The sequence below is a fragment of the Scardinius erythrophthalmus genome (assembly GCF_964197995.2).
Source record: "Scardinius erythrophthalmus genome assembly, chromosome: 2".
Classification (NCBI taxonomy): domain Eukaryota; kingdom Metazoa; phylum Chordata; class Actinopteri; order Cypriniformes; family Leuciscidae; genus Scardinius; species Scardinius erythrophthalmus.
In genome coordinates, this window is record NC_138222.1 from 28,110,522 (window position 1) to 28,129,819 (window position 19,298).

At 37.8% G+C, this 19,298-nt stretch overlaps 1 protein-coding gene across 1 annotated transcript in view; it reads left to right on the forward strand.

The window, feature by feature from the left end:
• iqgap1 (IQ motif containing GTPase activating protein 1) overlaps positions 1–19,298 on the forward strand; it is a 50,284-nt gene that overhangs the window by 16,401 nt on the left and 14,585 nt on the right. Inside the window, exons 3-13 of the mRNA XM_081393258.1 lie at positions 8,539–8,695; positions 8,788–8,865; positions 9,037–9,113; positions 10,301–10,368; positions 10,807–10,920; positions 11,094–11,272; positions 14,533–14,620; positions 14,712–14,875; positions 16,481–16,565; positions 16,768–16,931; positions 18,208–18,368. Of these exons, the coding sequence (XP_081249384.1) occupies positions 8,539–8,695; positions 8,788–8,865; positions 9,037–9,113; positions 10,301–10,368; positions 10,807–10,920; positions 11,094–11,272; positions 14,533–14,620; positions 14,712–14,875; positions 16,481–16,565; positions 16,768–16,931; positions 18,208–18,368 (1,335 nt within the window). The remainder of the gene's footprint in view (positions 1–8,538; positions 8,696–8,787; positions 8,866–9,036; positions 9,114–10,300; positions 10,369–10,806; positions 10,921–11,093; positions 11,273–14,532; positions 14,621–14,711; positions 14,876–16,480; positions 16,566–16,767; positions 16,932–18,207; positions 18,369–19,298) is intronic.

A 19,298-nucleotide genomic window follows, 5' to 3' on the forward strand; every position in this document is an offset into this window, starting at 1 on the left:
GTTGCTGTTACAGGGCTTGAATTACGGCGGGGGATTGCGCATAATTTAATTTATTCCTGCAGATTTTGTGCTCACACCCAAAGTGTGCGCACATAAAGCTGCCTCTCAGTATTAAATTGAGTTATTTTGTTGAGTTGCTAATGACTTTGGAAAACCACAACAACCTGTAATATTATAGTAATGTACTAACTGGGGCTCCCTGTATTAGTTTACAGAATTAGTTGAGACATTTTTCCCCTTAAATTTGCCATGTACTGTACCTGATAAATCGCAATCAGTCAATATCGAATGGAATTTAAACAAAATTGTAATTTAATTGAATCGCAAGCTTGGGAATCTAAATCAAATTATGAAATTTGTCAGTACCCAGCCCTACAAGCAGAGTGTTTTCATGGTAAAAGTTTAGTGATTGCTTGATTGTCGAACACGACTGACTGAATTAATTCTTTACTATAAGCGAGTCTCTTTTGAACTTCATTAAACGAATGTGCGTGTGCCACTCAAACCAGCAACAGATAAAGGAGCAAACAATCATCTAATTCAGACTGTACTTTGTGGTTTGATAATGTAAATGCTGTCTGGTGATCATGCAACATCAAAGTCATGTGTCAGAGGTGAATATATGCAGGTTATAAAGTTTTTTCTTAGGTTTCTTATGCAAACTACATGTTATAATTTCTAGAAAACAATGAAAAACAGAGAAAATACAAATATTTACAGAGTACTATTTGCCTAAAATAATGCTGTGCCAAACATTTATGTTAAATTTGGTCTGAAAAATTGTCTGGAAGGAGATCTGGAATTTTGAGTCCGGAAAAGTCTGGAATTTTTAAATGGAAAATGTGTACGAAGTAGGAACCCTGAGTTGAAGATGTGGCAAACAAGCAGCAGTTCATAGGGGTGTTTCAGGGTGAGTGAGTTTCAGACAGTGGCTTCCTGTAGAGAGGTGATTCAGCTCAGTCTGTTGCTGTGTCTAATTTCGTAGGCTGCATCCTCCTTAGGTCGCATTTGTCGGCTGCTTTTGAGGCTGATTCGTTTCAGTAAACTGACCCCTACATTCCAAAGTCATTAAGAAGTTACAACAATTTATGCTTCACTAGGAATAAGTCAATTTTATAATGGTTACTGTTCTGAAATAAGGCAACCTTTATGATGTATGCGGCTGACAAAAGCTTTCGAAATGAGACACAGCTTTTGCGTGTCTGTGGCACCTGATCATGGAGGTCGTCCTGCACTGAATTCCTCCTCTGCAGCTGAGCATGTAATGGAGCATTTGGCTACTGCACGCTGTGAAATGCTCTCCTTCTCGTGCCAGGGCTTTTCCTGTCATTATCTTTCTGCCACAATCCAATCTTTTTTGATGCATTTTTAATGCTTATATGAGACGAAATGTAGTTCTTTTAGTTTTTGCCGTCACAATGAAATGCTGCTGGGTAGAAGGTGTGTCTGTGCCTTTCTCGGATATTAGTCAAGATATTTCAATATGGTCAGATAAGCTCCACCACTGATTTGCCTGTTCTCTGCCCATCTGAACTGGTCCAGACAAAGGTGTACAGCTGGTTGTTTCATGGCACACTCTGTTTATAGTGAGAAAAATATGTTGTGGTCACAGACAGTTTGTGGTCTTTTGGAACAAGCAAACAATGCTAAGGCATATTGTTGTCTAATATGTGTGAACATTCTGAACAAAGTTGAGCTAGTCACATTTTCTTGGTCTAGTCTTAAGTCAAAATAATACGGGTATGTTTTCAGATTAAATGAAGTGTTTACATGACATTTTAGAAGACATGTAATTGCTTAATCTAACTGCAGTCAAAGTCCAAGTAAGCCTACATTTGCCCAAAGAGGAAACGCATGACAAAAAATAAAATTGTCATAATTTACTGATATAATCTGTCATTCCAGATCCATAAAACTTTGGTTAATCTTCGAAACACAACACAAGTTGATTTTATTTTCGGTGTTTTTGCCTTTATTTCGATAGGATAGTATCGAGAACTGACAGGTAACTTAAGTGGGAGAGATATAGGCTAGCCCTTCATTGAATGTCAAACAAAACTTAAAAGATCCCAAAAAGTGATAAAGACGTCATTATCATTATTACAGACTAGGAAGAAGTTTAATCAAAGTCTTTTGAAGAGATTCAAGCACTTTATATAATGAACAGATTCAATTTAAACAATGATTGACACGCATACATACAAGTATGGCACTCATGTATACTCACTGTTTTTTTTTGTGCATCACACTCACAAGAACCAATGAGGTTTATTCTAGCGCATCACACGCACAAGCTTCTGTTTTTACTGTACAATATGTAATGTGCTGTCTGTATGCATGCATGTATGTATGTTTACATGTGAATAAAAGCTTCTAACCCTACCTTTTTAAAATTAAGTTTTGGTTAGCTGGACTTTCAATGGAGGGGACAAAAACCTTTCAGGAATCAATAAAAAATCTCTTCATTTGTTTCAAAGATGAGCAAAAGTCTTATGGGTTTGGAATGAGTAAATGAGAGAATTTTCATTTTGGTTGAATATGCCTTTAATATCTAAGGGAACTTCTAACCCTTTAAAGGATAATTTGTATAAGTTTCTTTATAACTGAGAAAAGTATTCTATGTAAAATAATTTATGTATATTACATCATTCAGATTTTGCAGGGTAAACTTATGAGCAGAATTGTAACTGCCTGTAAACTCAAATGCTGGAGCAGTGGTGTTAAGGACTCCCTCTATAGGCTCCTCCCCTTCGTTCAGTGCTGTGCTTTGACTGGTGGAGTAACTGTCTAGGACTTTGCCTTTGAAGTTTTTTTTTAATGTGTGAGGAAGTGACTGTTTGTGGTCTGCAGCTGTGAGGCGGCTCAAGAACCAAAGGGGTAAAAAAGTGCAGTTAATGCATTAAGAATCGTTGAGTCACATTCAAAATGATGTTTACTGATAACACATTTACTGATAAGTGATTCTCAGTTATTAATATGTTTATCCTGTGATTTTATCTTTTTTTTTTCTCCCCCCATTTATGTTCAGTTTTTTTGTAAAACAGTTACTTTACTGTTTCTAACTATTCCTCTCTCTTGGATGTAACCTTTTTTTTTGAGGCTGTGCCTTTAAGACTCCTATATAATGCCCTCTTCTCATATGACATGTGGAACAGTGCTTACTGATGGGTTACAGATGTGTTGTCTTATCCAATATTCAGTTGTTTTTAACTACCCCATCCTTTAATAACAGTCTCTTTGCAAAGTAGGGGTGTAATGGTTCAAATTTCTCAAGGTTTGGTTTGTATCATGGTTTTAGGGTCACAGTTTCGGTACGGTTCAGTGTTAGGTTCAGGGAAAAAAGGACTACTGTCAATTTTTTTTTTTTAAGAAAATAAGAACAAATAATCAAACTACAAGAAATGGCACAAATAAATACAATAGAGCAAAGATACAAATAAAATAAACAGTGCTTTTCATGTTTTTCAGGTAGGTCTAACAGTAGTTTTCAGGTACAGATTTTAATACAGAAATTAATAATGTCGTTGTCATGAAAATGTGGAGGGATTTCTGACTTCATAGATCTAAATATGTTCTTTTTGGACTGGTTTTTCCGTTCTTAGTACTTCTAGGGCTGGGAAATAGGTAAAAATTCATATCTCAATATTTTTCCAAATTTTTATGATAATGGATATGATAGATATTTTTGCATTTGCTCTTGAAAAATGTAAAAAGGTGATATTCCCCTCCTAAGTGGAAAATATAGAACAGTTAATGTTACAAAGTACAAGTTGTTTACTGCAAAATAAAGAGTTAATTTTTTTTTATAATTTAGACATAGTGACCACTTACTGCTGTTTACTAAGTGGACACAAAAGGAACATTTTAAAATCATATTTAAAATTACGAGAACGTTTGAAGCAGATGCATATCAGCTAGTCGTGAGATGGAAAAAGGGAAGAGAATTTGGCTTACTCTCTTTATGAATTAACTTTTAACATCACAATATTCCCTAATAACAATCGCAGTAATATCACTAATATTCATCATCTAGTCCAGGGTCCTGGAGGGCCACTGTCCTGCAGAGTTTGCTCCAACTAGCCTCAACATGCCTTGATGGAAGATTCTAGTATGCCTAGTAAGACCTCTATTAACTGGTTCAGTGTTTAATTGGGAGCTGAACTCTCGGGGGACTAGACACCCCTGATCTATCCATAGTTGAAACTTTAATTTCAAAAGATCAAGGAAAAGTTGGACAAGTTGATTCAATGTTCTCACTGTATGACCCCGATATTTTTCTTGGAGTTACATAACCGGAGGGGGAAGCCTCTGTGTGTCTTCCTTGGAAGCTCACTCTCATCTCTTCTCTTCCTATTGGAATGACCTGTGAACTGTGTGCAGCTTTTGTCTTCCTGTGTCACTGAAAGGAAGTCTGTTGTTGTAGATACTGTTACACTTTCTCAGCTACAGTCTCAGTTTTTATTGGATTCAATTTGAAATGTCTCCATATTGTATGGTATAATTAATGAATAGTTTCATTTCTGTTAATGATAGAATTCAGCTTTTTTTTGTGTGGTTTTATTCTCTGGCCCCATTAAAAGCATCGCCTTTGGTGTGTCTCCTGTGTGTGTCTCCCTCATGAAGAACCATTGCAGTTTTTTAGATGAGAGAGGGAATGAAAGGAGGGTTGTTGTGCTGCTGCTATGAATGTGTGTCCTGTGTGGACGTTCACAGCTTAGTTAGAGAGCCTTTCTGTTGCTGCAGTTCATGCAGTGCAATAATGATTCCCGTTTTCACTTTCATGGAATAGATCACACCAAAATACATGTGGCAATAGAATCGCCATTGGCCAATTTGATTTGATTTGGTTTGGTTTACCTGGCAGCTTTTGACATACTATAAAAGTAAATATATATTCCAAATCAAATCAGCTTTGATTTGATTGGCCATCTCAATTATTTTGACATTGGGTGAGCACTTATACTGCTGAGGCAGACCAGCAGTTTGACCATTTCTAATTATTGGGGGAGACTTGTCCCCCTAAGTAGCCGCCTTTCCACTGTTGGGCCAGTGCGAGCCAGGGCTTTCAATGGGCCGGGCTGGGCTAATAATGAATTTATGTCAAGACTGTACATTAGTCACACAGAAATAAAGTGGTATTTACTGTTATTTCTCAAAAGAAAGATGACACATGTACTTATTCAGTCGCATCTGTTTCTGTTTTTTGTTGTTGTCACAGGACAGTGTTTACATCACATTTATAAAGAATGATCATTTCTACAAATTTTCCACCAAAAATACGACCTGATGAGCTTTAGCACTCTCGCAGTGACAGTTCCACAGTTATATTTTAAGTCAGAGAAACAGAGGAAGGTCCGAAAAAACGGAGTTGCTTTATTTTAATGCGAAGCTAAATATGGATATCAGACAGTCCGGTATAAAGAGATGATGAGACACACTGAGAGATAAAATAAATACACGATTGTGATAGCCTATATGATTTGTCTTGATTTCTTCAAGCGGACGTATTTACCATGTTTACTTTGGTAATGGTTAGCACCTATATTCTTTTGCATCGCATGTAAATATGTCTGCCTTATGTGGTGATCAGAATCCACATCGGATCACAAACAGAAGTTATTTCAAACACTCTGCTGTCTGAAAGTGAGTTTTGAGCTAAAATGGTTTTAAAAGTCTTTAATGCTGATGTTAGCTGATCGCTATGTGAAATCATCCTGCGCTGCCGTCTCCAGACTCAGGTAAACTCCGCCTCTGTTCGTAACCACTCCTCAAGCCCGAGTTGGCCCGCTTTGGACCGAGGTTGTCGGCAGGCCAAAAATTCCTGGCCATTGGCCCAGAGGAAGTCCCGACGAGGCCCGATCAAACCCCGGAAGTGACAGTGGAAACGCGACTAGCTCTGGCACGCACTAGCATGACCGCTTTGGTCCCGACAGTGGAAACGCGCCTAGTGTCTATGGTGGGCCTACAGCCCAGCCACAAAGACTCTTCCACTACATTTAAGATTGTGTTGTTTGAATTTGCATGTTGGTAATGTTAAGTCAAAACATGAAGCAGCTTCTACAAAACTTTTTGCTCTTACCTGTGAAGTTGATTAAGCTCATAGTGTGTGACTATCTAGATATGAATTAAATCAGGCTAGTTTAAAATTACACCTAACTGTAACGAAAATCACCTGTAACGGCAATACCTAGAGAGATGATCTGGCTGATGTAAATTGTTCAGATCGTTATTTAATATTTGACTATTTGCATAATACCTTGCACTCTTTCACCTTTAAAACTGAATGCTGGAATTCGCACTTGTATACTAGTACTTCTTTGCTTTGATTGGCCAACTCAGACATTTTGACATTGAGTGCCACTAGACTGCTGAAGCTGACCAGCCTAAAAACGTTTTGTCATCCTAACAACAAACAGCAGTCACAGTGTGTAATGGAGGGCGGCAGAGCAGCATTGATAATATTGGGGGGTACATTTTGGTCATTTCGAATTATTGGGGGGAACTTGTCTTTGGTAACATCCATGTTGTTCTCATGGCCACTTAAAATGCATCAAATAATTTAGGGCTGGTCCGAATACCATTTTTTGAGCTTCGAAGCTTCTGTAGTAATGAACATCGAATATTCGAAGCTTCGGAGAGAGGGGGATGAACACATTCTTCTCTCTAATAAAGGCAGGAATCTCTATGTGTCTGTAAATCCGTTTGCATTTTGATTATTTCGAGAACCGTTCATCCAATCGACTTCACAAGGGAGTGCAGTGTTGCATTTGGTGCACGCGAGATGCGACACGTTCAGAATTAATAAACTTTTAGTAAACTACAGAACAGCGTGAGCGGGAAGCGGCGCGCCTCACGCGGGCAGGGCTTATATGCTCCGAGAACGGACTGCACTATAGTGATATAAAACGCACACAAACAGGTCTGTTAAATTAAGCAATACTTTTAAGGTAGTCTAATATTTTTCTGACTAACAAATTACTGACACAGTAAAGGGTAGATTTAAATAAAGAAAAACGAAATTTAAATAAAGAAAAACGAAATTTAAATAAAGAAAAACGAAATTTAAATAAAGAAAAAAACTAAATTTAAATAAAGAAAAACGAAATTAAGTTAAATTAAAAACGAGATTAATTTAGATTGTTAATAACGGGTAAAAAGGCTAATACATTTTGTTTCTATTATTCTATTTTCCACAATGTCAAAGCAAGGCAGCTTAACCCAAAACACAAGCTCAGGCATGCACTTCGGTCCATACAAACTCCGCTGTTCTGCGCTCTAGCCAGAGAACACTGCCTGCGTCGGTTCTATTTCTAGCATGCACGCGTTTTCCGCGTGGCTGAGACGCGTCTCACGCAGGCAGTGTGCAAACTCCAACCTGTTAACATGGGAGCCGAAATAAACGGACACGCAAGGCAGCCTGTGTGTCGCAGGCCTTATTCAAGCGCGAATGAGAACCGTTTCGCGGGGGATCCCAGGTGTGCAAAAAAAAAAAAAAACGATTATTCGAATGTCAAATTTTCAAATCGAATACCAACCCACCGAACGAATATTCGAACATTCGAATATTCGGGTCCAGCCCTAAAAAAAGTGCAAAAGTAAATTCCTTATACAAAGATATTGTATGGCTTTATTTGGATGGCACAGTTGTATGGATTACTTTGATATTTTTTGAGTCCTTTTTGAAGCTAAACTGTCCCCTAGTCACATTCTTCTTTCTTCTGAAGAACACAAAAGGGAAGTGATTCAGTTTTGGAGCATCATGACATTTGAGTTGAGTTAATCTATGGGTAACTGTGCCTTTAAGAAATGGACATAGCGAGTCTGCTGCTTTTCTAGAACAAACAGAATTAGCCTTTGCAAAGCAGACAACTAGCATTATGTAAATTACATGTAAATCGCATGGGAACTTTGCATCATCATCTATTGTTACGTCATCTATCTGACCCGCAAGTAGATGACAACCATAGCAGAGCAAGATATTTTGTTCTCCTTTTCAGAACCTGGTTTTTGTTTTTAACATATTTTCCAGATGTTCAATATTTGATGTATCTTGTCAGGTTGTGTGGTTTCTTTTTGAAAACATTTCTTGGCCGCCTTGGAATGTTTTTGTCTATTTCAGCAGGTTGAAATGTACAGGAGAATGTTGTCAATGTGATGCACATGATATAACCAGTTGGTATGTGGTATTTTGTTGGTCTTTGGACAACCAAAGCCTCATAAAAAATGAAAAAGAGAACAGGGTGTGCTAATGTTATGAAAATGAGTGCCACCTTTTGTACCGGTTCTTTTATATTTGACTTTTTATTTGAGTACATCCCCCAGAGGTTTAAACTATATAAAGGTATTCAAATGTGTTTGAAAACTCTGCCAAGCCGTACAAATGCAATATAATGAGCAAGCCTAACACGATGACTCCATAGCAAGTCTCTTTTATAATAGCATACTTTTGCATTGGTAGTTGTAACTTAGTAACTTGCATCGTGTACAGAAGTGTGCATTACCTTGCTGAATATAATGCCGTGTGTCTTTGTGTTTCAGATGGATTGAAGCGTGTTTAAATGAGGATCTTCCGCCCACCACCGAGCTGGAGGAGGGCCTGAGGAACGGCGTGTATCTGGCCAAGCTGGGAAACTTCTTTGCTCCCAGTGTTGTCTCTATCAAAAGGATCTATGACCGCGAACAAACACGTTACAAGGTAAAACTTAAGTTAAAAAACATTTTCAAACGCACTAATGTGGAAAAGCAGAAGGTATGGATTCACTTGTTGCTTCTTTGTCCCATTTGTAGGCCACTGGGCTCCATTTCAGACACACAGACAATATCATCCAATGGCTGAATGCAATGACAGATAAAGGCCTTCCTAAGGTGAGGAGTGTAGGTGGTGAACACGAGTCTGCATGGTTCTGTCATTTGCAGCATTTCTACGGCTTTGAGTCACTTACATGACAGAGCTTGCCTCTGATCTCCTTTCCCATGTTTGGAAACAATCCTGTATTCAATCTCATCAAAGTACATATACTTGTCTCTCCCTGTCAGATTTTCTATCCTGAGACAACAGACATCTACGACAGGAAGAACATGCCCCGCTGCATCTATTGCATACATGCTCTCAGGTACCTAGTGTGTCTCTGTGCTCATTCACAAATATGGGAAAAAAATATTAGTTTTATTTTTATTTTGTGTTGCAGTAGTTCTGCTGTGTTCATAATTGTAGAGCTTATCCAGTAACAAAATATTAATGCACGCACACAGCACTACAATTAAACATTCTCCTAAATAATTCTCTCATTTATCTGGCTCTGCTAAGTTTACATACACCACCGTTCAAAAGTTTGGTGTCAGTTTTTTCTTTTATTCAGAAATGACGCATTAAATTGATCATAAAAAAAATGTATCATGGTTTCCACAAAATATTAAGCCGCAAAACTGTTCTCAACATTCATAATAATAAATGTGTCTTGAGCAGCAAATCAGTATATTAGAATGATTTCTGAAGGATCATGTGACTGAAGACTGGAGTAATGATGCTGAAAATTAAGTTTTGTTTATAATTAAAATAATTTTAATTCAAATAATTAGCATTTTTTAAATGTATTACAATAGAAAAGTTATTTTAAATTGTAATGGTTTACAATATTACTGTTTTTACTGATTTTTTTTTTTTTTTTTTTTTTTTAATCAAATAAAAGCAGCCTTGTTGAGCATAAGAGACTTCGTACCACCCAAACTTTTGAACAGCAGCAAATTAATACGTAATACTGAATCATTTAGTTAGTCTGTTCATTCTCACACTTTTAATTAATTTTAGTAAGCTAGTACATTCAGGGTTTCATGTAAATTAACCACTTCACTAAATCTACCCTGTGTAGATTTGATCTGCATCTACACTTCCTCAACTTGGATTTAATGAGTCAGAATTAATGAGGAAACCTGTTCTGATTTCTGTTGAGGCGCTTAACATGAGGCTAGAGAATCCTGCCATTTGTAACTCTCACATTCCTGCTCAATGCAGAATTGACACTGGGCCCAAAGGCCATAAATCTGGCCTTCAGAAACAGGAAATAACAGCATTTAGGGGGCGAGAATTTGGCAGAGGCCTGGCGTGGGGTGAGGGGTACTGAATCCAGTTGTGGGTCTCTGTAGCAAATGTTGATGAAGGGATGTGGGTTAAACTTGAAAGTCATGCAGATAACATCTGACTCTCTTTTCAGTAGTGCCTTTTCCCGCACACACCTGTGGAATAGGATCGCTCTCCTCTGGGAAATTAGTTTCTCATGATCTCTTTCTGTTTTCTCTACAGCCTCTACCTGTTTAAACTTGGCCTTGCACCCCAGATTACAGACCTGTATGGCAAGGTCGCCTTCACAGGTGAGTCAGCTCGCTGTGGTATCAAACAAAAGCTTGAGTTTATACAATAACAGCTGGAAAAGCCCCTGTTCCTGGGAGCTGCGGTCAATGTGAAAATCATTATCAATTGTATGAGTGTTTCCTGCCATTTTGGCTTGCCCGAACTGCCTGCCAAGTCCATGAATGGAAAACATTATTTACCAGACCTATTGAGAACAATGTCCAGCCAATCACATTAAAGCGAGGAAAAACACACAGCCAAGATTACCTTCCAAAAGGTTACCATGCTTATTACAGCATGACATTGCAGTGTTTATCCTGAGTCTATCCAGATACTTGTTGTATAAAAAAATGAAAACAAACAGAATACTTTCCACTGAGACAAATAATCCCTTTTTTTGTGACATTTCTCAAATAATCCCATTTCTTGTGTGCTGTGTTTGTTTTTTGTCTTTTCAGAGGAGGAGATTAACAACATGAAGATTGAATTAGAGAAATACAACATTCAAATGCCATCATTCAGCAAAATTGGGGGGATTTTAGCTAATGAACTGTCAGTGGATGAAGCAGCCTGTGAGTATTGTTTCTGCTTTTAAAGTCGAATTCCTCTTTGCTCTTTGGCGCAACTCCTTCCCTTGTAAACATAAACAACTAGACTTAACTTGCACAGCCAAGAGTTTAACAGCACAGTAATTACGATCTGTTTTACATTGAGAACAGCATTATTTTCTGTTGCAATGATTCAGTGCACGCTGCTGTTATCGCCATCAATGACGCCATTGACCATGGAGTCCCTGAGGGTACTCTAGCTGCCATGAGAAACCCAAACGCCATGTTACTGCAGATGGATGAAAGCGCTGCCCAGCAGTACCAGGACACCCTGTTCCAGGCCAAGACTGAGAAAGTGGCCAACTCCCGAAAGAGAGTACGAACTGCACTCTACTGTTCTTATTAAAAGATTTGTAATAGTTGGGTAACTAAGGTTGTATACAGGGCTTAAAGTATTCCGGCACCGTGCCGGATCTCCGGCGTGCGGCCGTGAGGAAGAAAAAAAAAATCAATATTCAATATTTTCGAGTCAATTGATTTCACCTACCAATCATATGAAAGGAACGCAGCTCTTACTAACGTTACAAGCCTATCAGAAGCAGGGCGGGGCCTGGCAACACAGTGTGATTGAGATTTATACGTCACGTTAACGTTGTGGGGGAAAGGAGCGCTAGTTCATGAAGCTTGGGGATGATGTCCTACCCACGGGCGTAATTTCCTATGGGGACACTTTACAAAATCCCGTTGTCCTCCCCACCCCCACTCATATTCGTTTGTTATGATGTTTAACCGCACGCCGTCATTGACACGGAGGAGCAGGACCGAGCCTGTGTAAAGTAGCTCACTGAATGTTCTAATGAGCAAGTAACTTAGCGATTGCAGCACAGACAGCGATGAAACGCCAGAAACAACAGGTAACGGTACGTGACTTTAATGTCATCATGGATGAAAAGAAAGAAAGGAGATGTGAGTTGGTTCAGTAAATTAGCTCAGGTCAGGATAATCATATCTGTCTACACCTGTTGATAACTGAGCTAACGTTAATACACTGCTGCTTGGTAACTTCAGACTTGGCTAAATATTTAATTTTAATATTTAATTAAATATTCTGTGTAGCTTACAAAAAAAAAAACATTCTGTGTAGGCCTACCATGAAAACGAGTCCACTTTAAACCGCAACATTTTCTGTCAGCAGCGGCGGGTATTAAAGTGACAGCAATTCTCTCTGTTAGTAAAGTTAACCAAAGAACAATGGGAACAGAGAAAATTACTAACTGCTCAATGCTTAAGGATTAATCTATTTTTCATTTATAATTTATGCAGTGCAAACTGTTTTATAAACGTATTCAATTTCTATATAATTCACATCGGTTAGACAGGTAAGGTACAGGTAAATATTACATTTATTATCCGGGTTTAAGTGATGATTGTTTTAAGTTTACTTAAGTTGTTATTTTTTTTAAGCCTAATAAATGTTTCAAATTTTGGAAAAATACATTTTCATCGAGACATAAGTAGCTATATCAGTGATACTGGTCTTCATTCATAAAAATATGCCATTAACATGCTTGAAAATAAATGGTGCCAATAAACGCCAAGCCCCCCCCTGAAAAATTTCAGGCTCAGGATTTTTTCTCACTTTAACCCCTGTGTATATCTCTGTCAGTAAACCTAGCGACCTGGCTAGCTAGACAGCATTTTAAGGCATCAGATGTAGATTAATTTTTTTTTCCTAACCGACAACCGAAACTCGTTAAATGATCATTTAACCGTTAACCGACAAAATTGTTAAATTAGAATGGATAAGTGTCTATGACCCATTAAAAATTACAAAATTTGATTTCGAGAGGTTTTGTTTTACATCACGCACCTGCAGCTCTTCTGTGAACGGACTTTTTATTACGGTATAAAAGGACTAAATACGCAAAATATATATCACTGAAATAATTCACAGATTGACAAAATGAAAGAAAAAAATGTGCAACAAGTAGTTGCCTATATGCGGAGTTTCGGTTCATTTTTGTGACGCGCTCCCAAAACATGGAGACTGAGACGGAAGAAAGAGCATCCTGTTGGTTTTCTTCATTTTACAAAAGCACAATGTTTTGTCTTTATTGTGAGTGAATAAAAGTAAGCCCAGTTTCTAATTATGTTGTCTTACTCTTATCTGTATAACCATAAATGACGGAGTATTTTAAGTTGTTTCCACTGTTATAAGAGAAAAAAAAAAATTCAAGTGATCGCGCAGACGCCTCATGCGCACACACAACAAAGCCTATCAGCCCTTGTGAACATGACATCACAGCCTGTTCATTATCAAAATAAAATATAGTCAAACCAAACATACGAAAAGTTACACGGCTTTATTTAAACAGTCCATAGTGCAATCTGTGCCGTTCAGTGTGAGCACCGCCCGACTGGGAAGTTATGCCAAGCACATTTCTGCGTATGTGAAGAATGATGTTTCATGTGGATATTCTAACGTGAGTGAAGTACAAAGCCTAGTTTACATGATAAATAATAGCTTAGCATCCAAATACATCGCGAATATGGAAACATCTGAATTTGTACCGAATGAGAGAGGTTATTTACGTGAGCCCAACGTCGGTTTCTGTTTCAGTTTCGCTTTAAATTAATGTTCTGAATACCGTTAAATGTAAAGTATTTATTGTGGAGAGAGCTGTGTTTTTAATGTTTATAAACATTTCATTTTATTTAGGCCTGCTGGTATTTTACATGAATGTAATAAAATGCGACTTTTCAGATTTTTTTCCCCCCTCTCAAAAGCTAAATTTTATATGTGTGGCGTTTTTTTTTTTTTTTTTTTTTTTTATCAAGCAGCAAACATTTTCAAAATATCTAGAAAACTTACTTTCGAAATTCGGAAGGTTTGTAAATGGTTAATTATGAGCATCCCTAATCAGAAGTGTGATGTGAAGGTTGTTCTAAATAGTAGGCTGCATGATTATTATATATTTATAATAAAAAATTCTCCTAAATTCTGTCCACTATCTTGGATAAATTTAACTGAAATAACAAATTCTGGCCAAGCATGCACCCCTCATGATTCATGAACATATATTCAAGACAGCAGAATGCCATAAACATGCTTACATTTTACTCAGTAAAATGTATCAATAAAAACAGCGCCATTAAATAAATAAATGTCCTTTTTTTTTTTTAGCTTATCAACAATATGTCAGATTATATATTGGAATTAACTAAATATAGAGCGCTATTTGTGTGATGCAATCAGCTAAAAAAATATTGACAATCAGTGTAATTTTATTATTATTTATATACCATTATAGTATAAATTAGCTGTTTATTTTTTCAGTTTTTATTTTAATTTAAGTTTTAGTAATTTTATGAGCTTATTTTTATTTTTGAATATTCCTAATTAGCTTTCATTTATTTTTATTTCAGTTTTAATAGTACTTCAAACTCAGCTTATTTTATATCAGTTGCCAAGGCAACATTTCTAATATTTGTTAAAACGTTTTTCTAATTTTATTTCAGTTTATGAAAACTATACTTTTAGTTTTATTTTACAATAACAACATTGTTGATAATCTATCCATTGTGTCATAGTATAAAGATAAAGATTTGAATGAAATGTGTATTTCTGTGGTATAGATTGGCGAGAATGCTGAGGCTGAAAGGGATGCTTACGATGAGCTGCTTACACAGGCTGAAATCCAGGGAAACATCAACAAAGTCAATCGTATGTTCCTCACCCATGTCTACATCCATCTCTCTGTGCTCTTCTGAAGTGAATGATGTTATCTGAGTTCTGTGCTTGTGCGGATTCTCAGTGTCCAAGGCCTTGAATTCGGCAGAACAGGCCCTGCTGGGCGAGGATGAGGACAAGCTGTATGACGCTCTCCGCACCCCTGCGTTAGGCCTGCAGTCAGTGCAGGCTCAGAACAAGGGATGGTACCTCAAACAGCTGCTGGCCGATCGAGAGCAGAAGGAACAGGTAACAGGTTCTGCTCCTTGCAATGCTTTGCCACTTATACAGTAGTTTGGTCAACTTTTGTCAACGAGGTTCGATTTTTTTTTTTTTTTTTTTTTTTCATGATGCCTTTAGAATTCTAAATATTGAATGCACATGCATTATGTGCTGTCCCTTTTCAAGAGTTCAGGGACAGTTAGTCAGACTGCACATCTCTAACAGAGCTCAACAGAAATATATGCTGGTCAAGATAACCATTAGCCTGACAAGCCAGACCCACATCAAGATGTTGGGTCTGGGAACACACCATAGACACGGCTCAATCCGAGGGGCGGGATAAACGGTTGTCTTCCCTCTGCACGCGATAGGATAGCACTACAACCAACCAGAGCGTTTTCCCACCAGCGGAGCTAGTTGATAGATTCAACTTTTGCCGTATGCGGTCGGCAAAACTCCAAACACATCTTCCTGTTTTAAGATTGACTTCAGTGCCGTTCTTTGTTCTTTTCTCAAAGAAAAGCTTAACTCCAAGTCCTCCAGAGTCGCGGCCAAAGCCGATTCGAAAGACTGCTGTTCGCCAGCAGCAGGAGCTCTTCTTTGTTTTCAAGTAGCAGGGAATTCACACGGAACCGTCACAACTCTGCCGTCATTATGTTAAGCCCGCCCACCGACTCTATACACGATGTGATTGGCCTGACTAGAGTTTGGTTTTTTCAGCTCGCAATTCAACGGAGAGTTGCTAGACGACCCTGGCTGCAAAATAAAATTTGCTGTAATAACGGCACTGAGACGTTTTTTTTTATTAAAATGCTTAGTTATTAGTGATTTGTGCTACTTAATCCTAAACAAAACTCCAAAAAGGGTAAGCAAATTGTAGATATCACAAAATATTAATTTTTGTCTGCAAGAGTTTTTTTTTCTGCAATATACAGAACTGTTTAAAAATTTGGTGTCTGTAAGAAGTCTTCAGAAGTCTACAGAGAAGAACAATTATATTTTGAAATATTTTTAGTTTAAAATAAATTAATATATTGTATTTATATTTTTACTTTAGTCTTCAGGATCCTTCAGAAATCAATCTGATATGCTGATTTGCTGCTCAAGAAACATTTCTTATTATGATTATTAATGTTGAAAACCGTTGTGCTGGTTAATATTTTTGTGGAAACTGTGAAACATTTTCTCAGGATTCTTTTATGAATAGAAAGTTCAAAAGAACAGCATTTATTTGAAACGGAAATCTTTTGTAACATTGTAAAAGTCTTTAGTGTCACTTTTAATCATTTAATGCATCCTTGATGAATAAAAGTTTTAAAAAAAATTCTTTTTCTTAAAAATCTTACTGACTCAAGCTTAGAACTGCAGTGTATGGCTTAATGTTTTTTAAGCAGTAAATATTAATATCACTATCAGATTTACATTGGCCTGTGTTTACGATGTTAAAATTTTGGTTATCTGTATTGGTCTCAGATTTCCTAATCATTGCACACTCCTATTAATTAAGTAACAATTCTTTACTGTACCACAACAGATTCATGATACAAACCAAACTGTGAAAAATATGAACGGTCTCTTCTAAATTAAAAGTATCTCATCATTTTGGCTTGTGTCATTCTTCCTCATGCCTAGAATGCCCCAGGAGAGCCGCTGGTGAAGGAGGAGATACAGAGTGGAGTAGAGGCAGCCAATTCGCATGCAGCGGACTATCAAAGATGTGTGTACTCTTTTATGTTTCACTACATTATTTTTAAACTCATGAAATATTTTGTGTGTTCAGAGAACCGTACATCAGAGACGCCAGTGTTTTCTTTGTCTCTCTTTTATGCGTTCATTTATGCTGTCCTACAGCTGTCACTCTGTGAAAAGAACAATGAGATGTGTGTGTGTGTGTGTGTGTGTGTGTGTGTGTGTCTCAGTGCTTCGGGCAGTGGAGAGGATTAATGGTGCCATCAGAAAAGGTGTAGCTGAGGAAACAGTGAATGAACTGATGAACCCAGATGCCCAGCTGCCGCAGGTTTATCCTAGTGCTGCAGATCTGTACCAGAGAGAACTCGCCAGCCTGCAACAGCAGAGCGCAGAGGTTAAAACACACAATCTCTGCTCACTCTTGCACATTATTTTCTAATGAGACAATAACTGTCTCCAGAACCAAGAGAGCTTCCTATGGCCTACACAGACAGCTGTGTACATCACCTTACATTGCAGAATCCTAATGGTCATGGCCCCTATTAAGTGCTCAATGTGGATCAAAACAAGGCTGTCGCAGTACAACAGAATTTATGATAATTGTGACATTTAAAATTATTATTATCATCATCATGTTAATACTACACATCCAATAATATCGTAAATAATCCAGCACCACTCTGGTTGACCCTCTAACATAGGTGGTGATATTGTCACCCCTCTTAAAATGGAAAAAAAGAAGACACTAACACAGTGTGTGACTACTACGGTCACACAGAATCCTGTTAGTGTAGATGACGGATGAAAGTGAGACACTCTACCTGCGGCAAAAAAAAAAAAGATCTTGCCAGTTTTTTAAATTCCGTAAAAAAAAAACCAAAAAAAAAAAACAAGGAGCTAGACACTAGGGTGCAGGAAGTGCCGATCATCAGTTTTTGGTGTGCGCTTGCCAAACTAATGCCACAATACTGTAATAAGACTCTCTCTCTGCCACTCTGCACAGTTGTATTTTGAGTGTGATTCATTGGCCAAAGATTAAAGATGAATTTGATAGCATTGACTGATAAAATTTGATTGACTGAAAAAAATACCATGATAATACCGTTATTGTGAATAACTTGGTTGTGAAAATCTGATACTGGGACAGGCCTGCTCTTGACATATCTCTCACGATGTCCGTGTATTTTTTCACTTGTCAAAATGAATTCTGGGATTGCTTTCTCCGAGAAGGATACATGTAATTCTGACCTAGAATACAGTCAAAATTTGGCATCTTAAGAGACAGCATATTTAAAGGCCAATTCACACAGCACAGACAAACACCAATAAACAGATTTTTTGGGTTTTGTCGGATCATTGTGTTACCCCTGTCAGCGTTGGTCAGGGTTTGTATTCACACGACTGAATATGTTCAATCAGCGTTTGTCGTGTCTTTTGGGGCAGTGTGAACATGACAGTTATATTTCATAAAATTCTAAATCCAACGACCAGCTTGTTTGTTGGTGTTTGTCTGTGAAGTGTGAATTCAAGTTGTGCACTTATGATGCCTTTGAAAGCAGCTCACTAGGTTTTAGAGCAGAGCAGATTTTTACATGCAGTTTACATAAGTTGATGAACTGTAACCTTTTAGTTTAGTGTGAGTGATTTTGGTGCTTTGCTGGACTGCACAGGGCTCATTGTCTCACCCCGAGCTGTTGGTTGCTGTGGAGATGCTGTCCTCGGTGGTGCTGATAAACGAGGCGCTGGATGTCGGGGACCGGGCAGCAGTGTGGAAACAGCTCAGCAGTAACGTCACTGGCCTCAGCAATGTTGAGGACGAGTACGCCCAGAGGTGAGAATGAGGCTTGTGGTTAAAGTCAATTTGCAATTGAAACGGGTCCCATTTACTTCAATACACATTATTGTGCACAAATTTTTTTTGTGATCTTAATCTTGGCCTTTCATCAAAATACAGCAACTTATGTCACGGTTGCCACCCATACACTTCATGGCTTTCAAAGGCCATATTTACACTTTTAACTTAATAATATAGTGCTAACCACTTTTAATGCAAAAGACTCCAAATGTTGAATTTCATTCGTGGCAGCGTTGTGCGTCTGCTTGCTGAAGAAATATGCTCAACTGTTCATCTCTGGCCGGCCATAATGTAGTGATGCGTATTACAGTAGTGCTGTCATATATGGCCACCAGGAGCTGGTAACCGATAACACACTCTCATATATATATATATATATTTTTTTTTAACCATTTTTGGAGGAGTTAAGTTTACATATGTGCCTGCAACAACCAGATGCATTTACATTTGTCCGGTTTCATCTGGAACGTGTCTCAAACCAGCTCTTGAAGTGGTTTGAGCGATCTGATTTAAATCCATCTCAAAAGCATTTCGGAAGGCATTTGCACCTTGTTTTTTTTCTGATCGGATTGCTTTGTGGGGCAGGCATTGTCCAGAGGTGTGGCGACATTGGCATTAAAGTCCTTGTAAGAAAAATAAACTAAAAAAATCTGAACAAAGATTTTTTGAGCACTTGTGATCCATAAACAGTACCTGTGCAGTATTTCAATGACTAAAAACCGCTATCTTGATTGTGAAAATACCAGAAATAGTCAGGTGTAAATGGGGCCCAGAGTCGTCAGATTACTGTTATTTTTACACCACATCGCCGATGACAGTTCCAGTCAAAACACATTTCACACTACAGTACTCGCAGACCATTCTAGATATATGTAACTTGATAAATATCTCTTGGTCATCAGCGGT